Below are 12439 nucleotides of genomic sequence, written 5' to 3'. Positions count from 1 at the left end.
GCTCTATGCAGAAGAAGCCCTGAGGGGCTTGGAGGATGTGATTATGGCAGGAGGGGGGAGGTGCTTTACAAAGGAGAGCAGTATCATCATCCCCATTTCACAGATGGGGAAACTGAGGCACAAAGCGGGGACTGCCTCAGGTCACCCAGCAGGCTTTGACAGAGCCAAGAATAGAACCGAGGTCTCCTGAGTCCAAGGAGTACTCAGGAGAAGTAGGCTACACTGCCTTGACTGTAACAACATATGGCAAATATAGTTGGCAAATATGGCAGATGATACAAAACTACTCAAGATAGTTAAATTCCAAACAGACTGCAAAGAGCTACAAAAGGTTCTCACAAAACTGGGCAACAAAATGGCAGATGAAATTCAATGTTGATAAATGCAAAGTAATGCACATTGGAAAACACTGGGATCTAAATTAGCTGTTTCCACTCAAGAAAGATCTTGGAGTCATTGTGGATAGTTCTCTGAAAACATCCACTCAATGTGCAGCGGCAGTCAAAAAAGCGAACAGACCGTTGGGAATCATTAAGAAAGGGATAGATAATAGGACAGAAAATATCATATTGCCGCTATATAAATCCATGGTACGCCCACATCTTGAATACTGTGTGCAGATGTGGTTGCCCCATCTCAAAAAAGTTATATTGGAATTGGAAAAGGTTCTGAAAAGGGCAACAAAAATGATTAGGGGTATGGAAGGGCTTCTGTATGAGACTGGGACTTTTCAGCTTGGAAAAGAGACGACTAAAGTGGGGTTATGATAGAGATCTATAAAATCATGACAGGTGTGGAGAAAGTAAATAAGGAAGTGTTATTTAGTCCTTCTCATAACACAAGAACTAGGAGTCATCAAATGAAATTAATAACAGCAGGTTTAAAATAAACAAAAGGAAGTATTTCTACACACAACGCACAGTCAACCTGTGGAACTCTGCCAGAGGCTGTTGTGAAGGCCAAGGCTATAACAGGGTTCAAAAAAGAACTAGATACATTTATGGAGATAGGTCCATCAATGGCTATTAGCCAGGATGGGCAGGGATGGTGTCCTTAGCCTCTGTTGGCCAGAAGCTGGGAATGGGCGACAGGGGATGGATCACTGGATGATCACCTGTTCTGTTCATTCCCTCTGGGGCACCTGGCGTTGGCCACTGTCTGAAGACAGGATACTGGGCTAGATGGACCTTTGGTCTGACCCAGCAGTGCCTCTGTGCCAGAACAGGTGTTCCCAGTTGAGCCAGTTAAGGGGGCAGGGTTGTTCCTGAGCTATAAAGGGTCACAGGGAGCTCAGTGAGGGCAGAGCTGGAAGGGAAACTTCAGAGTGAAGCTGCAGGGAGAGATGACTGCTCAGATAGGCGAAACTTCCACCTTGCGCTCCCCCTCCCAAGCCCTGTGGCAGCTCCCCGCCCCCGCGCCCTGAGGCACCCCCGCCCGCATCAGCTCCCCCCCGGCCCAGGGAGCTGTGTGGCAGCTCCCTACCCCAGCTCACCTCTGCTCCACCTCCTCCCCAAGCACGCCACGCCTGCTCTAATTCTCCTCCCCTCCCAGGCGCGCGGTGCCAAACAGCTGATTGGCACTGCAAGCCTGGGAGGCGGGAGAAGTGGAGTGGCGACCGTGTGCTTAGGGAGGGGGCGTAGGAACGCTGTAAAAAAAATTGGGGGCACCGCTTTTTGGCGCCCCCAAATCTTGGCGCCCTAGGCAACCGCCTAATTTGCCTAAATGGTAGCACCGGCTCTGGATAGCAGGAAGGGCTGTGCCCAGCTTCAGGCTGGGTGGAAGATTTCTTTCTGTGTTTGCTTTTTTGGAACTTTCTGTTAATAAAGAAACCGGCTTGCAAGTGGTGAGCAAGACAGTGTGGAGCATTGTCTCAAGAATCCGGAAGAAGGGGAGAGCAGGGGTAGGACAATGCAAAGGCAGCCCAGGCCACAGGGGGATGCTTGGTTGGCAGCCATCATGTTACAAATCCCATGAAAATACAGATCTGACCCTTTCCGAAGAGCTCATCCCCGAGAAATTCAATTCATTTCTCTGCAATGCTGCTCTTGGCGATGACCCAGAAGCTGAGCAGTATCTCACTGCTTCATCGGAAGTGGCGCCTGCGAAACTCCACCCATTTTCTTCTTTGCACAACAGCCCTAGGCCACTCACTATCATGGGTCTTTTCTTTCTCTCTAGAAAGAGACAACTGCTTGGCTCCACTGACAAGGAAGCAATTATGAATTCCTGAGACTCCAATAAAAAATTGGATTGGTTTCCAAAACACTATTAAGGGCACACTGGGGGATAAGGATTTCAATTTATTGTTGTGAAATATAAAGCTTGCTCCTTATTAGCAGCAGAACAATGAGGAGTAAGTGTTACAGAGGCAAATCTTTCTCTTTAAAAATGTAAAATTAAAGTACCCGCAAACTCCAAAATGGTGGTTGCGATTCAAGCTTTGTTTCACTTGTAATCTATCTAGCCGAAAGGAATCAGCACTAAGGAGCAATGCAAACCAGCAGGAGATGTTATCTTCCCAACCGGCTAGCAAATTTTGCACACCGCTTTTGTTTGGGTCCGTTTAACTGGATTTCCGGGGCTTGATTTTTCAAAAAAGCCCAGCCCCCAACTTCCCAATTAAACGGCCAGATTTCCAGAAGGGCTCAGTACCCAGAAGCTCCTGTCGTTCTCTAGAGCAGCGACGGTTGAGAACATCCAGCCCTTGGTCAATGACAAAACATGATTTTTTTAAACACTTTTGAAAATCCCACCCTAAAGCCTCTTCCTTTCTTGGCTGTGAGTAGATGGGCCAAGTCCTCCTCAGAAGGTCATGCAGAGAAGAATCCTGCTGGAGCAGCAGTAGTTCAAATAATAGCAACGTCTGCTTCTTCTTGCTGTTATGCATTAAGGCCTCGATTCAGCAAAGCACTTCAATATGTGCTTAAAGTTAAACCCGTACTTATGTGCCTTGCTGAATCAGGGCCCAAGGCCCCAGACCCACCCCAGGATCCTGTCATGTGGCTCTCTAGTTTATATGGAGGTCAATAGGACTCCACACAGGCGTCCTGCTAGCAGATCCTCATGCACAACAGGGGCCTAAGAGTCCAATCTTGGTCCCCTGTACAAAACCTAAGTACAAAGGCTTTGCATAAGGAATAGAACCCTTCTCCATTTGGCTCAAGGGCAAAGTGCAAGGCAGCTGGTACTACCGCCCATGGTGAATGGAAAGGTGAGAGCATAGTGAATGGAAACTACACTAATGTAAGGTCTGCTTTCTTGTCTTCTCCCTACTGTGCACATCCTTTGCCAGCTAAGTGAGTAGGGTGAAGTCCCAAAGTTCACACTAGAGTTTGGGCAGCCTCATACCAGAGACAGCTTCACAAAGAGCGAGGGATGGACTTGATGCTTGTTCTCAGTCGTTATTTTACCTTGTGGCCAAATGTATCTGTCACACTGGCAAGCTGAGCTCGAGACACGTTTCCCTTCTGATCCGGCCGCAGCATGAGGAATCGGCTCCAGCATCTCTGCACCTCTGGGACCGTCACTGGGCAGAAGGAAGGAAGGAGAACATACAAGGTTTCAGAATGGTCTGCAACCAAAGGAGGGGTGCTACATTGGGAGCTCAAAGCCATCATCTTTCGGTGTTGATGTTTTTATTGGAGGACTTTTGAGAGAATGAGGGAAGAGAATAGTTGCTGAGGAACAAGACACCATATAAGGATTGGGCAAAGAGGAACATGATTGTTTGTGCATACACTAATAAAAACAGGGAAACTGGTATGATGAGTCAGTGTGATTTTGATGGGTGCAGAGTTAAGCCAATGTTCAGTGCTCTGGGAGAATCTCCCCATTCCACATACTGACTCCTAGAGGTAGGACTGGATGACAAGACGCCATCCAATTTGCCACCACGCCACCTCTGCTGTGGAGAAGAGCAAAGCTCACAACAAGAAAACTATTAAATGTCAAAGGACAACATTAGTGTTTCCACGGCAACTGCTTGGATGGTAAAAGGTTTTTTTTAACAACAATTCTAACAAGTCAGCACCATGGACATTTTGGTCAGACTATCGAAGCCAGAAAAATTCCAACTCAGCTGTAAGAAGAAAATGACTTGTTCAAGAATCAGCTTAAAGAGGCAGTTCTGAGTCACTGAAGCTTTACCTATTATTTGCTTGAGAGCCTTCTAGTAACAACCAAGAAAAAAAACCTCCTGTGCAGAACCGCATTGAAAAGAGCGAGCTAGGAAAGACAGATGCTGACTTCTCTGCCACCCACAGGAATCGTACTGCCAGTTTTATTGCTGAAGGCTGCCCATCTAAAACAGTATGTCAAAAGTGCTGACAGAAATTTCAACCCTGGGAGGCCTCTTAAAAATCTTCCTCTGTGAAACTGAATATACTTGGAAAGCAAAAAACACAATGTGGTAATCACTCACCAGGACCAGGCTGCCTTCTCGCTAGCTTTACCTTCCAGAGTCTCCGAACATTTGGAAAGAAAAATGAGTGAGTTGAGGGTGTTGCCTGAACTGGCTCCAAAGCCTAGACTGGACACCATGCTTTCCTGTAGCGACCATGATTCCCCCAAAAGACAAAGCCAAGATTTTCAAAAGCAAGGTGCCTCAGTGTTGAGGTGCCTGACTTGAGACACATTATAAGGCCTGACTTTCAGAGGGCAAGTTGTCAACACTTGGGGAAAATCAGCCTCTGCTAAGATGTCTTAAGTTGGGCAGCTAAAAACTAAATGGCTAGTCACTTTTGAAAACCTTGGCCTTCATTTCTGGAACATCCCACAGTGCAAAAGCCATGACGCTTTAACACCTTGTTAAAATGTCTCTAAATGGAAGAAGATCTGGGGTGATTTCTTTGCTAACGATGTTCACCTGCCCTGAAGATGCTGCTAAATCATCCGTGGCAGCAAGTATTCATCCTTCAGCTCGTAAATATACTTCCCAAGAGCTCCAGGTTGAACTGAATCTTGGGAATTCTCCCAGCGGAGGGCAATCCCAGGATCTCTCGCAACCTCTTTATCTCAACCGCATTTCTTATTGCACATGCTGAGCACCATGTTAAATAGTCAGGACATATCTCCAGGATCAAAGTATAAATCTTTCCAGCCACGTCCACCTGATGTGATTTTCAGTATGTGATGGTTCCTCCTCTTTGTCCAGGGGTCTGAGAAAGTACTGTGGTTGTAATGAGAAAACGAATGGAGAAAGTCCTCAGTTGCTCACCCCTCCTCTCTTCAAGCTCAGGCATGTAGCGCATACACTTAGAATGACAGGCTCAAGGGAGGAATTTTTGGGACCCTTTTGTTAAAATGTTGGTGGCACATTGGATTGCTGCTTGTTTTGATGACCACTAGAATAGTAGCAGCCACAGTAGCAATAATAAAAATGGTCAAGTATTTCCCCATAAGCTGAAATCTTCACAAACATTGCAGGAGAGACACCCTAAAAGAACCTCCTAGAATCTGGAGAGCTACCTTATTGGGCTGGCAGTGCTCAAACAGAGCCTATGAACACAGGGAGACAGACTTTTTGTCATCAGCTCACAGAAGGGAAACGAATTCCAGTTACAACCCTATCTGTGACCATATTAAAAGCAGATTTGTCATGGAAGATCTATAGGTATCCCTTCAGGGTGGGACCTTCAGCGGGCTCCCTGCCACATATAATTCCTTCCTGCATGCACTGGGAATTAATAATTCAGTGACACCAATTACTGCTGTATTCTACACACTGGCCTGTGTGTACTCCAACCTCGTATTCATTAGCAGTGGATTTAAACCATGGCATTTGGGGACAGAAGGTCAGACGGGGGGGGGGGGGTGTGGTCCTTGTTTGGGCCCAATGTAGAAAAAGGTTCTAGCAACAAAATTCAGCACCAGATCCAAACCTCCCCAGAATTCAGATTGTTGGGATCTGTCCAGGCCCATTTCTGATACTCGCAGCATAATACAGAACATGAATGGTGAGCTGATGCTTCCCCCATTGACACCCCACACTCTGAACCTGTGCTCAGGTCAAGCCTGCACGGCTGGGGCTGTAGTTGCGGTTTTGCATTATATGTGTACCTTATCTTAGGAACTTGTACAGGAGGGTTGCCAATCCTCCAGGATTGGCCTGGAGTCTCCTGGAATCAGCCTCAATCTCCCGGTGACTATTGAAAGTATTTTAATTTTAATAGGATTAATTTTAATTAATTAATTTTAATAGGAGATTTTAATAGGCTATTTTAAGAAAATGACATTACATCACATTGGGGGGGAAAAAATCTCCCAGAATAGCTTCTGTCAGAGTTGGCAACCCTATTGTACAGGCCCCATCACCACAGATTCTGAGTACCTCCCAATCTCTAATGTATTTATCCTCACAACACCCCTGCTGAAGTAGGGAAGTGCTATTATCCCCTGGTACAGGTGGGAACTGAGGCACACAGAGGCTAAGTGACTTGCCCAAGACCTCACAGAGAGTCAGTGGCAAAGCAGGGAAGTCAAATTATAGGTTAACACCCAAACCAATAGCTCATCCATCCAGATATGTGAAGACAATGCATGCAGTATGTTTTCCTGTCTGCTGGATGGCAGAAGTAACTTCCTCATGACATTGTGGCGGCTATCACTGGCCATGGAAACGGGCTGCATGGGTGTTATAGGGCAAAGTTATGAGTCCTCATATAACCTGGTATTTGCTTGCTTTCTAGGGCCATGTTGGCAGGAATGTCACTCTTAACCAAACTGGAGCCCTTTTCAGTGACGAGTTCTAGAAATACAATTCGGTTTGATTAGCAGCTTCACTGGCACATCTCCTGTTAGCAGCGCAACCCACATTCTGCAGAGGAGCAGATTTTTTGATGCACCGATTAAGATAAATTTCTTGCCACTTGAAGAACTGTTGATGATATTTTTATTAAACAAATCTGTTGAAGAGGTGGCTCTCTCTCTGACATGGCTTTGCCATTTCATTATGGTCAGACATATACAAGACCTTTTATAACCTTCACTGCTTACTGGTTCAAGACACTTATAATTTGATTCCAGTGAAGAGCATCACTAGAAAGCAGAGGCATAGACATAAAACCATTGATTTACATCAAGCCATATGAACTGCGATTGCTTTCTCTATCCCTCTCCTCTCCTGAGCAGGATTGTGTGAGAACACCATCTGCTGTCTTTATGCCCTAAAATGCCTCATATACTTACAGGGATTTTGTGCTGTGTAAGTTCCACTGGATCACCTTCCATTCCTTTTAAAAAGGAACTTGTTTCCTTCAAGAAAAACAGAATTTTCCAGAGCAGATCGATTTAAGAAGGGGTGGGTTACTTAGTGTTTATGCACTGGGTACAGCAAGTTGAAATTTTTTGTTCCAGACATTTTTGATGAAAAAGACTTTCAGAAATTTCCATTAGAAAATGTCCATTTTTATTCGTTTTCAGGTTTTTGTGAAAAAATTGAATAATTGAATCCAAAAGTTGACTCCCGCCCTCTGTTTTTTGGCAACTATAAATCAGAAAATTTTAGCCAAAAACTGAAAAAAAATCTTTAAAAAAAAAAAAAAAAAATGTTTGAAGGAAAATGTTAATGAACACAAAAACATATTTGTTTAGTAAACATTTTTACAGGGACAAAACACATTTTCCAAACAGCTAAAACATTCCAAACAGTTGAGAACTTGGTCAAAACTTGTTAAAATGTTAATCCTTTCTTTTGTCAACATTTGTGAAATGTCTATGAAAAATGTGGTTGAATTTCAAACATTTTCAAGTTTCAGGGTAGCAGCCGTGTTAGTCTGTATCCTCAAAAAGAACAGGAGTACTTGTGGCACCTTAGTTGTTAGTGTCTAAGGTGCCACAAGTACTCCTGTTCTTTTTAAACATTTTCAACCTGTTCACACCAGCATTTGGTATTTTGGGGATTTGCACGGCAGCCTGTTCTTTGGTGCAGAAGTGTATTTGGAACTGAAACAGACTTTGACTAATGGGTAGCAAATTGCTTTGCTAACTAAAGCTAATTAAGGGTATTAAGGGATAAACATTGCTAAATAAATACAAATGCACATCAAAACAAAATGTTAGTTCCTTAATTACTGAAAACACATCCTGAAATGAGTGCACAGGTGTGGTGTTATCAGTCTCCATGGAGACCACTGCAGTCTCTTCTAGGACCCCTGATAATCTGCATCCAGCACAATCTATCCTTCCATTTGCTCTCATGCCTCTTAAGGGTGCCCCTTCCCAAGGGCCACTTCTCCCCATGAGCAGGCCTAGAACCAGAATCATATTCTTCCTCATTCCACTCAAAACCGAAGAATGCTAGCATATGAAGCATTTGATTTCAGGATCCCACAGACTAGGATTCCATTTGTTTGGGGTTTCCATTGAGAGAGCTGTTGGAAAATGAGCAGGTTCAGTTTGCAGAATTCCATCTAGAACCTTTCTTTGATTTTATTTGACATGAGCGACTCCCTGGAATTTCCCTTTGAATTACCGGGGGGGGGAGGGGGGAGGAAGAGGGGAAAGTATTATATCACAAGTAGCTTGTAGGTTGATATCTGAGGTGCAACAGAAACAGGCTTTGATGATGTCATGCATCTACTTGTACCATTAGGTAGCTGAGAAGCCTATTTTTTCTTCCAATCGTTAAGTCCTTTTTAGATAAAAAGTGTTTTCACTGCTTGCACCATCAGAAGCAAAAATATGATAAAGGGGAAAAAATAAAACCCAAAACACACACACACAAAACCCCTGAATACAAGCTCACAATGTATTTGTTACATGGGAAATCTTTATAATATTTCACCGAGAGAGATAATTTTGTCTACCTAATGTCATAGTTGTGTATAACGGGGGATAACATAGACAAGACCTGGATTGCTCGTCCCCCTGATCTAATAAATCATCGAAGTCTAAAGCTGCACGCACAGTTTCATCACTACCTGACAGCATTCATTGCAAGGTAGTGGGAGGTGAAAGGAGAAAATATTCAGACAAGTGATCTTCATTATTTGCAAAATAGCAGCTCAGGATTTCCCCTCTCTGCCTCTTTGGAGCTTCATCTTTGCTATTTTGTTCACTGGTGGTTTGAAATGTGTGCATATGTATGTCTGTGTTGTGCAGAATAATATTGTGGTGGATTTAATGCTTATAACACCATGGTCTATGGCGTGCAAGTTATTCCCCAAACTCATCAATCTGGAATGGGAACTTCAGAGTAAAGCTCTAAACTGAAGCATGATTCTGTAAAACTCAAGTTGTGAGGCCGTCGTCATTCAGTGAGGTACTTAAGGACATGCCTAACTTTATGCCTGTGAGTCTGGAGCAGACCCTGACAGGTTACTGTACCTACTTCCCTGTCAGTCAATTCAAAAGAATTTGCCCCAGACAGCTTAATCAAGAAAACCAGATTAACCTGAGATCTCAAGCCTTCATGGCAAACTTTTTAGAGAAAAAAGTCATTTAGTCATTTCCTTGTTGATGTGGGGATATTACATCTGATTCCATCACCAGTTGTGAACATTCCAGCGTCACTGTATGTTTTCATGAGCGGCAGGCCTAAAAGAAAGGTGGGAGAAGAATGTGGCCTGGTTTTCCCTCCCGTCCCAGGTGCAGCGAGAGTTAAGCCTGCACGTTCAGAGAGAACGGGCTTTTATGTGGTCATAAGGCTACTGAGAACTTGGGTTTTAATCTGCAGTCGTTTCTCCTGAGCCGGAAATTCACATTCGAGCTGCTGTTAGCGAATGCTCTTGGGCGGATTTGCTATTTATTTCACTCTAGGAAGAAAATCAGTGGAATTCCACATTACGTACATGGCGTACAGCGGTGGTCATTTACAGAGCATCCCGTCCTGGACAGGGGTTGCTTTGCAGGCACGCTGCCCCTGTTAGCCCCCTCTTGGCTGGTCTCTCTTGTGGCTAACAGCACCCTCGCCGGGCATCTGGGTTTAATAACAGAAAAGGTTCAGAGTCCGTAATAACAAAATGGTTCAAACAAGCCTCAGGGAGTCCCCCAGATAAGTCCGTAAAGAGAACACTGAAGTTCACACTCAGCCCTCGTTCTCCGGCCACACTGTGATGGGGTGCCGACCCCACACAAGGCCTGAAGGGGTGAATTTGGCTAGTTAACTTATAGGCTGAACCTGGAGGAAAACCAGGGTGTGCTAAGGCCTTATTTACTGATGCAGTCCAGCTTCGGGTGCAGCTGTGTAATAGGTCCTATCCGGGACTCGACCCTTCCGGGCAGGAGGGGAGCCACACCGACTCACTACTGTGGGAACAAGCTGTCAGTTAGTCCCGAAACTCCGGCTCTTTGGTGCAGGGCCGGAGCAACCACAGTTAAAGCTCAGGCCCTTGACTGCAGGGGCGGAGCAAACAGTAAAGCTCAGGCCCTTGACTGGAGGGGCTGAGCGGTCAAACAGTTCAGAGCCCAGGCCCTGGATCAGGGCGGGGCAAACACAGTTAAGCTCAGGCCCTGGTTTGCAGGGGGCTGAGCGAGCAGACAGTTCAGAGCCCAGGCCCTGGATCAGGGCAGGGCAAACACAGTTTAGCTCAGGCCCTTGTTTGCAGGGGCTGCGAGCAAATAGTTCAGAGCCCAGGCCCTGGATCAGGGCGGGGCAAACGCAGTTAAGCTCAGGCCCTTGTTTGCAGGGCTGAGCGAGCAAATAGTTCAGAAGCACAGGATATGCCTAGGCTGCTGTAGCCGAACGTTGGCTGAGGGGGAAGCCTGCCACCCGTGAGCGGGGTGGCAGGGGGGGGAACGCAGGCCCACCCACTCCACTGCGTTCCAGCCCGGGGCCCTAGCAGCGGTTACTGCCGCTGCTGGTCAGTGGGGTATCCAGACCGCAACACACTGACATCGGCTCACATTCGTTTGCAGCCAGACCGGGGTCGGCTACCCCCAGGCTATTTCCATGATCCCCCTCAGAGCCTACCTCGTTCGTCACACCGGGCTCGGGCCAGTCCATCTGCATGGGCTCCTCTCGGCCAGGGCTCAGTGGCAGGTCCAGTAGCTCTGCCGGGAAGTCAGGCCAACGGTCCTCGGGCGGCTCCTCTGGGTAACAACAGGGGCGGAGGGGTTCGGGTGCAGTCTCGCCCTCCGGGTTGGTGGGATGGGGTTCCCAGGGATTCTCCCAGTGGCGGGCGTGAACGGGCTCCGGCGGCTCCTCCTCGTAGCATGCCCGGGGTAGCTCAGGCCAGCTAGGGTCCAGGCCTCGGTCTTCGACGGTCTCCTGGCCGGGAGCTCCCGGCCGCACGTCTGCTCCCTGTGGTGGCTGGCCGCAGACTGAGCTCTGGCGGCCGGCCTTTATACTTCCTGTCCCGCCCCTTGACTTCCGGGGGGCGGGGACAGGCAGTGGTGGTCCCACCCACTCTGGGGTCTGCACGCGGGCTCCCTCTTCTGGGCAGGAGGGGAGCCACACCGACTCACTACAAGCTGTCTGGGCTTATACAGCCAGGAAGCTGGCAGTAGAGCGGGACGGCATGGAAGTAGGCTGGGAGTAGGGAGTTTGAGTTGGGACACCCCGGGAGGGGATGGGGTGGGGGGCGACCAACAGCTGTAGGATGAAGCCCAGAGAAGAAGCAACAGGGTCTGAGCAGAAGTGGACCACAATTGCCAGATACAGGATCCCTGGACTGGAACCTGGAGTAGATGCAGGCCTGGGTTCCCCTACCAGCCACTGGGGAAGTGGCACCATCAGGGCAGTGCTGGAAAAGAAGGCCGAGACAGGTCCTGCAGAAGGGCTCTGGTACCCCAGAAGGGGGAATGACCTCTCCAGAGGGCCAAGTCACGAAGAGGAGGCTGCAGCTCCCGAAGTGAGAGGGGTCCACAGGGTGAAAGAGACAGAGCGTGGTAGAATGCAACCCCAGGAAGGGGCATTGGCTGCACACAGCTAATCCCCAGAACAGCCAAGAGGGAGGGCAACCTGTGGTTAGTAGAGTGCCCCATCACACGTGCAGTACTCTTCCTTTCAGTTCCCCCTGAAGCCACCAGTCCCTGCCCTTTCTGGTTGGGACTCAGCCCACTGCCCTTGGCTTCCTTCTCCTGTCAGTGTCTCCCGGGTTCTGACGTGAGAGAGTAGGCTGTTTATATATTGCCCTCCTCCACAGAGCTCCTCCTTATTGGCTGGAAGAAAAGGAGCCCCGCCCCACCCTACAGGGTTCTTGATCCTGGGCCCTTAAAGGAACAATGTCCTAAGGTTCCCCCGTGCACCTCATCCCACTCCTCTTACCCTGAGACTGCTCCTTCTCTTCCACTGCCTGGCCATTTCCTAAGTCTGTGTTCAATCCGACTCCCGGGAATGGGGCCCTCTGGCTCCCTCCACTCTTAAAGGGGCACTATACTCCATTGCAGGAGTCACCACATGCTCACACTATCCCAGTTCCTACGTATGTTAGTTAGTGTGCCGTTCTTCACATTAAAGCAATGAGAGCTTGCACTGAACAATTCTATTATTTGTATTCAA

General features: G+C 47.4%; 1 protein-coding gene across 2 annotated transcripts in view; it reads right to left on the bottom strand.

Moving 5' to 3' along the window:
* LOC112060186 (uncharacterized) overlaps window positions 1–12439 on the bottom strand; it is a 61438-nt gene that overhangs the window by 37885 nt on the left and 11114 nt on the right. Inside the window, exons 1-3 of one of the 2 annotated variants that reach the window (XM_065549835.1) lie at window positions 10910–11261; window positions 9789–9916; window positions 3411–3526 (exon numbers count right to left, since the gene is read on the bottom strand). In XM_065549835.1, coding sequence (XP_065405907.1) covers window positions 3411–3485 — 75 coding nt within the window. In that variant the 5' untranslated portion in view covers window positions 3486–3526; window positions 9789–9916; window positions 10910–11261. Of the gene's footprint in view, window positions 1–3410; window positions 3527–9788; window positions 9917–10909; window positions 11262–12439 lie in introns of those variants that run through there. The other variant, XM_024109271.3, reaches the window with a different exon arrangement.

This window comes from Chrysemys picta, chromosome 6, assembly GCF_011386835.1.
Source record: "Chrysemys picta bellii isolate R12L10 chromosome 6, ASM1138683v2, whole genome shotgun sequence".
Taxonomy (NCBI): Eukaryota; Metazoa; Chordata; order Testudines; family Emydidae; genus Chrysemys; species Chrysemys picta.
The sequence above is the reverse complement of the archived record's forward strand: the minus strand, read 5'-3'. Positions and strand labels throughout refer to the sequence as shown.